At 50.0% G+C, this 13,282-nt stretch overlaps 4 protein-coding genes across 4 annotated transcripts; all 4 read right to left on the bottom strand.

The window, feature by feature from the left end:
* Nucleotides 1–75: 75 nt before the first annotated feature.
* On the bottom strand, nt 76–4,389 carry LTR84_000300 (uncharacterized protein; the record flags this gene model as incomplete). The annotated part of the gene is made up of 1 exon (XM_064843931.1): nt 76–4,389. One exon carries the CDS (start codon nt 4,387–4,389, stop codon nt 76–78), a length of 4,314 nt encoding a protein of 1,437 aa, XP_064711791.1.
* A 1,400-nt stretch (nt 4,390–5,789) lies between these two features.
* On the bottom strand, nt 5,790–8,819 carry LTR84_000299 (uncharacterized protein; the record flags this gene model as incomplete). Its single annotated transcript, XM_064843930.1, has 1 exon — nt 5,790–8,819. One exon carries the CDS (start codon nt 8,817–8,819, stop codon nt 5,790–5,792), a length of 3,030 nt encoding a protein of 1,009 aa, XP_064711790.1.
* Nucleotides 8,820–9,467: 648 nt separating this feature from the next.
* Nucleotides 9,468–10,331, bottom strand: LTR84_000298 (uncharacterized protein; the record flags this gene model as incomplete). The annotated part of the gene is made up of 1 exon (XM_064843929.1): nt 9,468–10,331. The coding sequence occupies one exon, from the start codon at nt 10,329–10,331 to the stop codon at nt 9,468–9,470; it is 864 nt and encodes a 287-aa protein (XP_064711789.1).
* A 1,026-nt stretch (nt 10,332–11,357) lies between these two features.
* Nucleotides 11,358–12,286, bottom strand: LTR84_000297 (uncharacterized protein; the record flags this gene model as incomplete). The annotated part of the gene is made up of 2 exons (XM_064843928.1): nt 11,358–12,073; nt 12,130–12,286. 2 exons carry the CDS (start codon nt 12,284–12,286, stop codon nt 11,358–11,360), a joined length of 873 nt encoding a protein of 290 aa, XP_064711788.1.
* Nucleotides 12,287–13,282: the final 996 nt, after the last annotated feature.

Below are 13,282 nucleotides of genomic sequence, written 5' to 3'. Positions count from 1 at the left end.
AAACCTAACACGTCGCTCTAACAGTAACCATGCCTCTCATCATGGGGGTATCACAATTCAACCAACGCTAAATAACTAGAAATATCTATTCTGCTCTGGCTTTGTAGTATGATCCAACAAATGCGTGCTCGCCTGTCGCCTTATCTGCCAATTATCGTCACCTTCCGTGTCAACCATCCACCTCTGTGCGCCATCAATACCCGTCGCTTTACGGAACCAGTACCGCCCATTGCCGCTGTCAAGATCTTCCTTAATCTCGTATAATGGACGACCCTTAAGCTCATCCACGAATCCACTGCCGCACATCAATAGCCAGGTGTTGATAAGAGTATCGGGTTTTCTCGGCATGCGGGGGTTGCCCATTTGCCAGAAAATGAGAGATACCATGGCTACAAGCATGAAGCCGAGTATGGCCACGCTCACGACTGAACTGTAGTATGACACATTCTTGATTTGGCCATAATTGTAAGGAACACCAGCAATCAGGATCAAGAGCACGTATGACAGCATGGTCGTAAGTGCGATGAAAGCGTGATACCAGTTCTTGTGTCTGAGTGCCTTGAAGAACGACGTGAAGGGCACACCATGAAGGTACATGGTAAGGAGATGGCGACCCTCCTTATTCCCCTTATGGAGACGCCGATATGGCACCATAACTCGGACGGCTAGCTCAAACTGTTCCCAGAAAGGAGTAAAGAGAAATGAGACGAGTAATGTCATGAAAAATCGAGGTCCAAATTTTGTTCCATCCAGGAACTGCCATCTTACAGCGGTCAAGTGTTGCTTGCCGTCAGTCCCGACTAGATTGACCTCATAGATGTCGTTCCCAGCAAGGACAAAGGAAAGAATAACGCCGAACAGTGCCATGTGAAGCAGAGTGATTATGGTGATGTAACCCTTGCTCCAAGGAAGCCGGTCAAGCCAAGATGACGGAATGTGCGAACCACTTGCAAGACCAGCTATATCAACGCCGTCACCCAGGGAGCGGGAGGTCGCCGCTGGGTGTGTAGCTCGCTCGATGGGTTGGACTTCATCGACTTGAACCGAAACACCGAGGATATCAGATCCTGCTCGCGCGTGAGTTCGTCTAAAGGTGAAAGACTTCCCTTTCATCACCTTCTTGACGGCCCATTCTTTAGCATCGGGATGAATATTTCGCAAAATCTCAACCATGTCATCCTCGGAGTTACTCAGTAACGAAGCCATAGAAGCAATACTGCAAGGGTAAGAGAATAGAGCGCTTGGTCGATTCCAATTTAAGTACACCAGTATTGCGATGGCCACTGCAGCAATGCAAAGAGTTGTTTGTAGTCCGCGAACAACAGCGTAATTGATAACCCACACAGGATCGCAAAGCTTAGTACCATTGTGAGTATCGCAGGTGGCACCGGCTTGAACAGTCATTGCTTCAGAGGCTATCGAAGCCTGAACACTGAGTAGGATGCTGACAACAGTAGTTAAGAACATGACCCAATGCTTGTTCTTGGGATTTAGATCTCGCCACTCAATGCCAGCCTGTAGGTACTGACGAAGGACTGACGACTCTGCCGTTACCATGGTAGCTTCTTTTGATAACTGATAGAATGGTTCCATCATTTTCGCCGAAGCAAAGACGACGCACCAAAAACTCTTGAACAAGACAGACATGGTTACCGTTACAAATATTGCTGCATACAAGGTAGTGTCGGTAATTGGGACTGGCAGTGTGAGAATAAATGGGCTGCTATCGGTGATAGGGTGCACAGTGTCCCCACTTGCACCTGAACCACCTCCGCCCCCTCCACTGCCGCCGCCCCCAGCTCCAGAACCAGAATCTGAGCCGGAGCCAGTCCCGTTGGTACCAGCCGTTGAACCGGAGATAGATGCTGTGGCAAGTGCTGTTGGGTCGTTTGATAAAGCAACAGCAACAATTGACACACTGCCCGTTTCGGTTGGCTGTGTTCCAGTTGTGACAGTATTGCTACCGCTCAAAGAGTTCGTATCAAGGCCCTGATCAGAAAGTGAATTGGCATTCGAAGCAGAAACACCCGGAGCCTGAGTTGCACTATTCGCTGCTTGCGGTTGAGTTACTGCATTTGATGCTGGAACAGTTGTGGCAGGATTTGTAGCCTGGGCTGCGGTTGGGGCTGATGGCTGGTTTGTAGCAGAATCTGTCTGCTGTGATGTATCAGCGTTGCTTGCCGTGGCAGAATCTTGGGATGCTTGTGTGGGAACAGCTGTAGCAGCAGCAGATTCCGATTGGGATGCAGTTTGGCTCGTCTTCGTTGCTTGAGAGCCACCGGCTCCTTCCGCTGTGTTAGATGACCCAGTAACGATGGAATCTGTGGCAATATTCGAAACAGCATCACCAGATTGTGATGCTGGGCTGGTCGGGGCATTCGTAACGGTGGCGGCTGTCTGTGGTGTAGATTCGCTTGGTGTTGTTGATGGACCAGGATCTCCAGTACCAACAAAAACTGTAGCCGAAGTTGTGATTTCTGTGGTTGGATCAGTATTTGGGATGACTACAGGGTCTGGAGTCGTGGTTGGATCAGGTGTTGAAGTAGTTGGTGATGTTATTGGATCTAGCGATGCGCTGCTAGAGACAGACATGGTGGGAGATATCGTTTCTTGGCTAGAAGTGGCACTTGTAGCAGACAGAGTCGACGTAGATGGCGAGTCACTCGATGTTTCCGAAGTCTGCGTAGTCGCAGCATTCGGAGTTGTCAGAGATGATGTTGGAGGATTAGGTCCAACAATTATCACTGTAGTGGTCGTCGTCAGCGTAGGAGGCGACGTCGTTGGGGTGGAGGATGATGTGAACGAAGGTGAAGTGGATATAGAAAAGGAAGCAGTGGTGGTTGTGGTGGTTGGCGTAAGTGTTGATGTCGTTAAGTTGGAGGTTATAGTGAGTGTTGATGTTGTTGTCGGTGTCAAAGTTGTACTCGGGACAGTGAAATTTGTGGTCGGCAACGTCGCAGTCGGTGTCAGTGTTGTTGTCGTAAGGCTGGTAGTGCTGGTGGTTGTTATTATATTGGTTGTTGTAGTGAATATCGTCGTAGTATTCGTTGAAATGGAAGTCGTGCTGTTGGTTGTGAATGAAGTGGTCGTCGTCGCATTCAAACTAGATGTTGAATTTATCGTTGACGTGGTCGTTGAACTAGTTGCAGAAGTTGTGGAAGACTCTGTCGTAGTGGTGGTAACGGGATCTATTGGATCGGGAAGGGTACTATTCCAGCAAGCAGCATCAGAGAAAAAATAGTGATTGTCGGGATCAGTACGTTCTTCTGGATCGTAGATGCCTCCCAGATTGAAATCTTGGAACGTGTCCATGAAGAAGTAGCATTTGTTCTCAGGGTCTTCAAAGATAACTGATTGACAAACACCCTCATCCATGTTGTTGATGCAGAAATCTAAACAACTGGCGGTATCCAAAGTCTGTTCAGTACCAAGCAAAGTCGATATGAGGGTTTCAGCAGAATCGATATAGTAGGCATCAACCTCAAGGCCGCAAACAAGTCCTGGACCTGGGGTGGAAGTGGGAGATGTCGTAGTTGGAAAGTCCGAGGTCGTTGTGGAGTCAGAGCTGGCAGATGAAAAAGAGGTTGTAGTGGAGGGATTTGTAGCTGAACTCGTGGTGGAAGCGATCGTCGTGGTAGTGGTTGTGGTGGTGGTGGTGAGGGAGCTCGTCAGGGCTGGGCTCGTTGTCGTGAGTGTTGTTGTCGTCAACGTACTATGTGTCGTAGTGGTAGAGAGCGTGGATGGTGGAATGGAGGCCGAACCATTCTCACCGTCGCTGCTGATCGCAGTAGTGGTAGTAGAGGAAGTGTCAAGTTCAATTTCCGAAGAACTTGTGGTAATAGAAGGAGAGAAAGTATCGATCTCAACGTCCGGAATAGTACTCGTCGTAGTAGACGAGGAAGGCTCGAACTCAACCTCCGGAATCGTACTGGTTGTAGTAGAGAAAGTATCGACCTCAACCTCAGGGGTAGTACTGGTCGTGGTAGAGCTCAAGGTATTGCCTTCCACCTCAACATCAGGTATGGTGCTAGTCGTAGTTGTAAAGAATGAAGAACTCGAAGAAGGTGCAGGCGGACTAGTTGTGGCTGCTGCCGTTGATGATCCAGCTTGTCTTGGTTGGAGGGCAAAGGAAGGTTCGCTGGGCGGGATAGCGCCCTCTCGCTTGATGCGCTGTTGCTTTTGTGAATCCTCATCGTAGCGATCGTGCAAAGGAGTACCACTCTCGACAATGTTCTGGAGAAGGACCACACAAGCAACCGCAACGACAATGAAGATCAGCATAATGGGAGCCGTGGTCATAACAGGTTTGTACGGCTTCTTGCCCTTCGTCTTCCTCCCATCCCGAGACATGCTTTGCCGGTCCTCCAACCGCTGAAATACCGCTGGCATACTGAAAAGAAGGAAAAGGCGCTTTCACAACAAGCAAAAGAATGACTCGGCGTTACCGAACAATGGCACGGTTCAGCCGTTTGGCAAGCATGACAGGCCGTGGAAAAGAAAGGCAAAAGAGCGTAACCAAGAATAATAACAAAAGTCCCACGTTGGGCGATCATACTGATCGCTTGGGGCTCTGGAGAGCCATATTATAATGCCTTCCATCCTAAGTTGACCACAACAAGGTTCGCGTGGCTGTTACGAGTAGCTTGACTGGTGTGACGGGGGGATTGGAAAGGTAGTTTGTAGTTCGTATACGAACATGCGCCCCCTTTTTGGATGAGCCTCAGGTACGGAACACAAGCTTTCCCTGCAGAGTGCATAAACACGAGGTGAAGACAGCCAATACGTTGGTAGAGCCGGAATGCCACTGGTCAGGCGACACACGAGGTGTCCTCAGCCACGGCGATAGTTTTGTTTCGAGTAGACACCAACAAGGACACGTTCCTGAGACGACTGAATACGAACTCGACCGGCAGTGTGTAACCTTTCATCCCTAAAAGGTGTGGTGCCAAGGAGGAACAGCCGTAAATTGACAACTAAGGCCGGCCAGCCTGATAGGACATTGCCATGATTGGCAACACGAGGCTTCATTAAAGCCACCCCGAGCCTATTCCCGCCACTGGACTTCTGCACACCCCTGGAAGCCGCCTCGGCCAAATCGATAACCGCCCCGAGGTCCTCCTCAGTACGAGGCAGTGCGAGACCGAAAGACAAACAGGCATGTTTTCTGTTGGTTGCTCCCAGGGCCAGTCCAGTTCGTTGGGCGCATGAAAATGGCGAACGCTCGAATGAGAACCTGATGGCAGGCGGGGGGGAAGATTGTCTGAACATATCGATACAGATGAGGAACTTCGAAACCGGTGAACTAGTATTTTATCAATGCACAATAATGTGCAGGCATCAGTCCTGTTTCGATCAAGCAGGAGCAAAAATAATACTCGGACTTTTGGTTACGGTTGCGATCTCACCTGGGCGGCATGGTTAGATTTGATGCGATTCAGTACGGATACATCCGTGCTCTGAAACAGAAACGTTGAGATGGAAAGATATTCCTTGTCATTCATACATAAGTAAATATTACCAAAATTCTTCAAGCTCAGGCACCAGCAGTCAATGCAAAACGAAGCCAGTCTTCTTGCATCGCCATCAATACTTGTTCGGAAACCACTCCGAGCCGACGCGTGGCATGGCTCCATTCAATGAGAACACCGTCGTGATAGATGCGTATCGTGGTTCACATATCATCATGCAATGCTGGCTGAACTCTGTCTCGAATAGCCACGCTCAAGTAAAAGCAAATTTTGATCTTTGTCTCCGCACCTTTCGCCCCACCCCGACTTGTCTCACCAATCTCAATCTGCGCTCGATATTTGCTCTCCTGCTTCCTCTTCTAGGGGCTCGTCAGGCTCAATCGCATTCGCGCCTGTCATGTCTGGTCTTGCATCATTGGCTTCATTCTCAGTTAGAGTAGCAATAACATTCATAGCATCGGCCGACTCGGCCACATCCTGAAGTCGGATATCTGGTAAGGCACGTGCCGCCAGTGAGCCGGGAACAAACTGATCTCTTAGGCGTTGAATCCTAAATATCAGATCTCGAGCCAAGGCGCCCATGTCTTCCAGCTCTTGAATGTCATTTTGGTTGGCGTATCCGAGAGGGTCGTCGTAGGCGGAACTGGGAGCACCAGCTGCACCACTCTCATGAACTTGTATACCGTGGAGTTGTGCATTGAGGCAATTGAAGAATTCCACCAGTCCATCAATGGCTTCCTCCTCACTTGAAGAGCCGCCCACCGTATTGCTAGCCAGTCGCCGTTCCTCGACAGGTTTTCGCAATTTACCCCTCTTCTTTTTTGACTTCTTCAGTGAGGCCGACTGCTGTGCCGAAAGAAACGCTTCTGACCTTTTCTTGCATTTCCCATTCTCCATTCGATGCCACCTACAGTTGGGACAGAAAAAATATGGAGTTTCGGACGCGTTGTCGGGTGCTGGTGCCAACTGCGGAGAAGGTATGGCTTGCGATTGTGGAGCACGGCAACCCTTGCACGGACACGGAGGCTCAAATGAATCTGCACAGCCACCACAGATGTGTGTCTTACATTCAACGCATTGACGCATCACTGCGGTACACCGTCGCCGATGATCACCAGGAGCCCGGATTAGTGTGCAGAAAACGGATAAACAGCCTTGCCAACGTGGTATGGGTTGCATGGCAGGTCGTGTTGGTCGCCGGGGAGCCGAGCTTGGTTCTGGAGTGGGTGAGTTCGAGTGAGTCGATGGTGTGGGTGAAGTGGACCTGGAAATAGCACCAGAACTATTGGATGCTGGAGAACTTGGCCGCAGGGGAAATTCTGATTCAGGCATAGGGGCACGGAGGTTTCTCAGCAGATTTTCCATCCCGGCCTCAATGGCGGCTGTCTCTGAAAACACAACGGTAGGCTGTTCTGCAGTGAGAGGTGGCGCATTGGTACTTGAGCTTGGCTCGGTGGTTGCAATAATTGATGGTAACACCCGATTGTTATCAGAACCTGATAGTTTTTCTGCGGAGCGTCCCTTCGCCAAGGCTTTCTCTTTTCGTTGACGCATCAAAGCTGCCAATATTTTGATAGCCTTCTGACGAGACTTGTATTCCTGTTTTTCAACGGCAAGATCTTTGAAGCCACAGATCCGGGCCTTAACGCGGTCTCCGATGTCGTGTTTGAGACACAATGACGTAAAACAGGCTTGACACTTTAATTTCCAATGATCCGAAGTATAACATTCATCACAGAGTATTCGTGGAACAGAGACTGAGTGATGATCTCCAGAGCTCAATGAGCCTGCGGTCCGGAAAAGACCATCGATGGAACACCACCGTCCACCAATGGCCTCGCCCGTGCTGTTTTGGGGAGAAAAGGTCGGAAATCGAGGTTCAGTCACCTCCATATCTGTTCGATCAGTGCTGAACTCTGGGTCTTCCCACCCATGGCCTGGTGGTAACGGTGCGGCACGGATTTGGTCGGTTTCGCGATGGGAGATACCTCCAAAAGTTATCCCCCCACCTCCGGAGAAGACAGGCTCAGTACAACACCACTTGAACTTGATATTAGGAAGGGTGTTTGTATTGGCGACAGGGACTCCATTGACGGCACCAGGAGGTGGCAAATCCTGATCCTGCATCGAGCAGGGAGATACTGCACAGCCAGGTGCCCACCAAAATTTGTTTTTGTCCTCCTCTGGAGCCATTTTGTTGCGTAAATAAGGTCTGTCAAAAGCACAACTGGCACACAATGTTTTGCGACAACCAGCACAATGCATCATGACCGAGCATTGCTCACATCTTTCAAGGATCTCGGCTGAGCAATTATGGCAGGTGATATTCTCAATGAACTTCCTATGCGACAGGCGCTCGTGCGCGGGCGTGGGTTTTGCTTCTGGTCCTGTACCAATAGGTTCGCCATTCATGGCTTCTTCATCAAATTCCCAGCTTCGAACATCACGCTTTCGTTTTCTACCAGGAGTAGTAGTAGGATCCCTTGTAGAGTCGGTAGGACCGAGCCAGTTCCTGCTGCGCCATAACCGATCATAAACCACCCACACTTCTCGTGGATCTTGAGGCATTCGCATCTTGACATAGCCTCGGCGACGATAACAGCGTGCACCGGGAGTGGTGCACCAAGCTGTATCGGTCCATATACCAAGTTTATGACACGTCAACACCAGTTCGTGGGTGGGTTCGCTGTCGCTTTCTTTGCGCGCCAGGCTGCTGGGAAGGTACGGCCTCCTCCTGTGGTGACGACATCTGTATGTATACAAGCTTTTCAGAGCAAGTTGTCCGAAAGGAGTTGAACCATGACTCGTCGGAGTGTCATGTGCGCGGGCTAGTGCATGAAGTTGGAGGTAAGGGTTGATGTGATATTTCAGCGAGACGTTCTTACATCCGCGAACCGAAACATGGGTCAATGTATCCCTTCTCAATACAAGCACGGTAGAGGTTAATGTGGCTCCGCTGACTGCCGTATTGTCCAGCTCCAGGCTGAATAATCTGGTACTGAATGGATTGATGACATTGAGAAGGATCTGGTCGAGTGCATAGTTACTGGACTGACGCTGCCCAACGGCATTATTCGTGACGGCCGCAGTGGAAATCGACGGCTGATACAGACGCCATGAGATGTACCGCCAGGAAGTTGGAGATTTAGATAAGAAGTCTCTCAAGAAGGCCGAGGTTTGGTAGAGATAGAAAATGGACGTAGTCGGTAGTTGGGCGAGAAGGGAGTCAAGGATGGGCGGATTACAGGTGATTAACATTTCAAAGGGCGAAAGATCGCTTGGTAACTCCGTTGGAATCGATGTAGCCATCGGGCTTGAGGGGGAAGGAGAGGTGCTGGGCAGCGAGGCCATGATGTGGATTCTGCTGAAATATGGCCGGTGGATGATATCGAGACTGTCTGAGACCACATAATTCAATTGCCAAGTTTGAACGAAGGGATAAACATGAACGTAAGATACTCGTTGGCTGTCTCAGCCATGCAGATACATGAGGCTGTCAAGGCCGTGTAAATGGTGGTGGTGGTGGTGATGATGTGTGATGTGATGTGGTGAGGGTTGATTTGCAGGGCGCAGGCAGAGGTCACGGTGACTTGCTCATCATGTGACTGGAAGAATCCTGACAAAGAATCCGAGGCAGTTGCAGCCTTGTTTGTCCCTAACTACTTTCCGTATCGGCCACGCCCAAAACGGGTGCATATCCTCTGGCAACTAGGCGCTTCCCGGACCTAACTAAACCTGTTGCAAGCTCCCACTTTTCCTTACCTAGGTATAGATAGGCACCGATTACTCGTAAGACCCGTTCAGGGCAAATATACTCCGAAACTCTCACGTTCGGGGAGCCTACGGAGGCCCGACTGGTGCTATTCTCCCAAGTCCAAATCAGCACCTATCCGACCTCGTATGTACTCTTACAATAGTCAGGTTAATGATGCGTGATAAATTAGACGTGAACTGTGAGTTAGGAGTGTTTTCAAGGTGTTCATGTTCGTGGAACACTTCTCAAGATTTGCCTGGATCGTAAAGTGCCTCCTCCAGTACTGTGGATGAAATCTCAGAAACTGTCATACCGGCAATTCTGGCAGGATAATCCAACAGTCTCAACACACGGACATCCCGATCATGCATTAGAAATGTGGTGATGGCCAGGCACTCAGCCTTACATCTTCCACTGAGCCACCACTGCTGCATTTCGGCCATGAGGGCCAGCCAATGTGCCAGGATGATGAGTGCTCGTTTGTCTCTTGCAATCAAGAGTCGATGATACCTTGAGTCAATGTTGCCCAGGAAATTGATCGCCTTGTTGAAAAAGTTCCCATCGGACCTCAATCGGCGCAGAAGTAATAGGCTTTCCAGTGGAGTGTAATACGGGTTTGCATCGGGGGTACTGAAAGTTTCGATTTCGCAGACTTCAAGAAAACTCCTGTGAGTCTCGTCTTTCGGCGTCCACATGTGAGCTGGAGATCTCAACGTCTGAATATCAGCATCCTGAAGCACTGGCATCCATGAGGACTGCGCAACGTTCTCGCCCAATGTTCGCCACAGGGCCGTAAAGCCGGAATTGATGAATAGCCAAGAGATACAAGTCTCTCGCTGGTGAGCAGGGGCATACACAAAACTCTTGCTCGGCTCTGATTCCGATTCAGGCAACATGAATTGATGGGTGGATATCAACATGACTGTCGATATCAGGGCGTCCATATTCTGCCTGGTGGGACCAGCTTCCAGTTCTTCCCGAAATAACTGGAGGCATTTCTGCCAGTGATAGGCTGCGGCAACCTTGCTCCGCTTGTGTTGAACAGGATCCTGAGAGACGGGAATCAGATGGCATAGATGTGTCGCTGCAACACCATGTAAAGCATGCATTAGGTGAGGCGTTTCAAGGGCGATTGTATAAATGCAAGCTCTAACGATCTTCTGACCCATTTCAGAGCCCATGGAGCGATACGTAGTGCTATCAAAATGGTGCAACGTTTGTAGAATCGGCGTCATGGAGTTTGGCAACTCAGTCGCAATCGGAAAGATTAGCGTCATGGACAGCGTTGGATGAGGTGAGCTGGCACGCGGTCTGTATGATTGTCCACTGCCAGAACCTCTCAGTGGGTTGGTACACTGCACGGACACATCTACCCCTGCTCGTTCCTTTGGGAGTAGTAAATAAGTGGTCTGCTGGAATGGGCTTGGATTGAAATCGCACTCAACGCCCCGAGAGCGGCATTTGAGACAGCCACCTTCTCTTTCTTCATCACACTGGCACACCGATACGGCTTAGCACAGCGTCTTCACTTGCGAGCAGCCTGTGAACCTACCTTGATGCGCCTGAGTTTGCATTGGCGACAACCAAGCCGCGACTTCCGATGCGATCTTCGTCCGCGAAAGACATTATCGATCACTTTGATAGGCTTGGAATGGTGGCTTGAGGAGAGGGATACTTTGAAGACCCTTTGCATCTCCTTTTGTTCGTCTGGGAGTCCATGACGATGAGTCGCTCGTGGCTTTGCCATGGTTCAAATGCCAACCCTAGTCTCAAGAAAGTCAGTGTTCCCACAGTTAATTGAGGTATTTGAAGCTGGACAGAAGAAGCGGGACGACTGAAATACGATATCTACCTCTTCTGTGCTAGGCTCCAGAATAATGGTTGTTGGAAGATGAGGTTGCGAAGAGCTTAGACTTTCCCTGGGCACGTATCGGTCTTCCCGAAGTGGAAAGTCCCGTATTCTGTAAGATCTGATTGGTGGAGTATTTGTTCAGGATGTCTCGACGTAGGGCACTCAGTGTTGTGTATTGGCCGGTCTAAAAGAATAAATTACCATTATATTTTCCATCATTAAAGCCCTCATCAGAGGGAAGCAATGTACATGAAGTTTGACGACAAGAACAAGATGGGTTTGACTACAACCACAGGCCCATACCAGCCAAGCCTACAGCAAGACCAACGCCGAGTTCCCTCAGACTGTCGCGAGCGTCCAACAGGCCCGCTCCATTGCCTGAGCCTGTCGCAGTTGCACTCGAACTTGAGCTTGTGGCAGTTCCAGTCTGTGAACCGCTCGAGGCGGAGGTAGTTGTCGCGGTTGCTGTGTTTGCAGAACCCGATGCAGTTGACGATGGACCGACCGTGCTTGTCAAGGCAGCACTGGTCTCTTCGGCACTACCATTCAGAACGCGAAACCAGTTGGCAGCCAGTGGCTCTCCTAGATCCGAATCTTCGGCAAATTGCTTAATGTTAAAGGGTAGTCGATTAGAGAGGTCTGGCACATCAACGAAAAAGCTTGCATATGATGCGGGAACACTGAAGTCGTCCGGCTGCGCATATAACAGGAATGTATACCTGTGCGGACCGCTACCCTCAGGGGGTGTAGGCGCGAGATAAGGGGCACTGGGAAGCGCCGAAGTTGTCGCATTTATGGAATCGGACGAATTCTGCACCGCTAGGAGCCCAGCCAACAGTTCATCGGATTCGGCCAAATCCGGTTGGAACCAGTGCAAGAATTCGACTTTTTCTGTCTGTCCCTCTGGCAGAACATCTTGATCGATGAGGAATACTAGGTATTTTCCGGTCGAGGAGGTTGAGTTGTCAGAAGTGAAGACTGAAGGGGCTTCTAGAATGTCTGGGAAGTTAGGGAAGTTAGCGTCCGGGCCAATACTGGAATACGTGCAGTCTTACTGTCCCGTGGAAGGAGATCCCCAGCAGCAAATCTGGTAGAGCTGTTGGCCCAAATGACGCTGAATCTGGTGTCGACCTCGACAGGGAAATCTGGTGCAGCTTGTGCATTGACGGCGGCAACGATCGCGGAAAGGGCATATCCGTAGGAATACTTCATGTTGAACTAGTCTGTCTGAGATTTCGAAGCAGCAAGGGAGACTCAGGAAGCCACGATCTTAATTATTCTCTCCGCGAGTATGATTCAACTCAGTGATTTTTCTGGGCTTTGCCTGCGTTCTTCAAGATTGCGAGAGCGCAGGAGCTTTCGCATGGGGCAGATCCATGGTACAATGGCCTTGGCCTAAAGTTGGATCGTCAATCAGGCGCCCATTCGAGTCGCAAACTTATACCGACATGGAAAAGTTCAACCATCAAATTGAGCTTGATGTTCTTGGTATTCTTTTTTTAAGATTGGCAGTGGAGGTGTTGACGCGCTAGTTGAACAGAGACGCGTCTGGGCCTGAGTCCCGTACGAGGTACCGAGGATCATAAGGCTGCTTTACATATTGGCATCTTGGTTGCGTCACTGGGTGCCAATCGGCACTGCAAAGCCTCGCTAATCCATTTTTCTCAGCACGAAGGGAACACGCAACTCGCGCGCAGGCTTATTTGTGCGGAGGACTGCTCGAAATTGGATGCCCAGTAACTCGTGAAGTGTACAAGTGGATCAAAGGGACCTCGGCCGAAAGCACGGGGCTTAAAACGTCTGAGAGGCTTGTCGAACAGCGCAAGAGAATGGCCAGAGTCCACATCATCCCAGGACTGACCGAGGTATAGATTAAGCTAGGGTATAGTTTGGCGGTTATTATTGTTGTTGTTGTTGTTGTGGCATTTTCCTTTGCCCTTTTGCTTCCTTAATGTCTGTATACAAGTTTCCCCAAACCCAGACTTTTAAGGCCGACACCTGGAACCGAAGCGCACCGTACCAGCTATCTGCATCTTCCGACATAGGTATCAATTGACAGATACATATTCTGGGTACTGTCTCAGCGTACGGGAGCACTGTGCATCAAACCATGACGGGCGCGTGGGATCACTCAATTCTACCCACGCAGAGAATCCTATCAGAAGTCAGTCAGTATGGAAAAGTCTGAGCGACAAGTCGAGCCCGATG

This window comes from Exophiala bonariae, assembly GCF_035927105.1.
Source record: "Exophiala bonariae strain CCFEE 5792 chromosome Unknown scaffold_1, whole genome shotgun sequence".
NCBI classification, from domain to species: domain Eukaryota; kingdom Fungi; phylum Ascomycota; class Eurotiomycetes; order Chaetothyriales; family Herpotrichiellaceae; genus Exophiala; species Exophiala bonariae.
The sequence above is the reverse complement of the archived record's forward strand: the minus strand, read 5'-3'. Positions and strand labels throughout refer to the sequence as shown.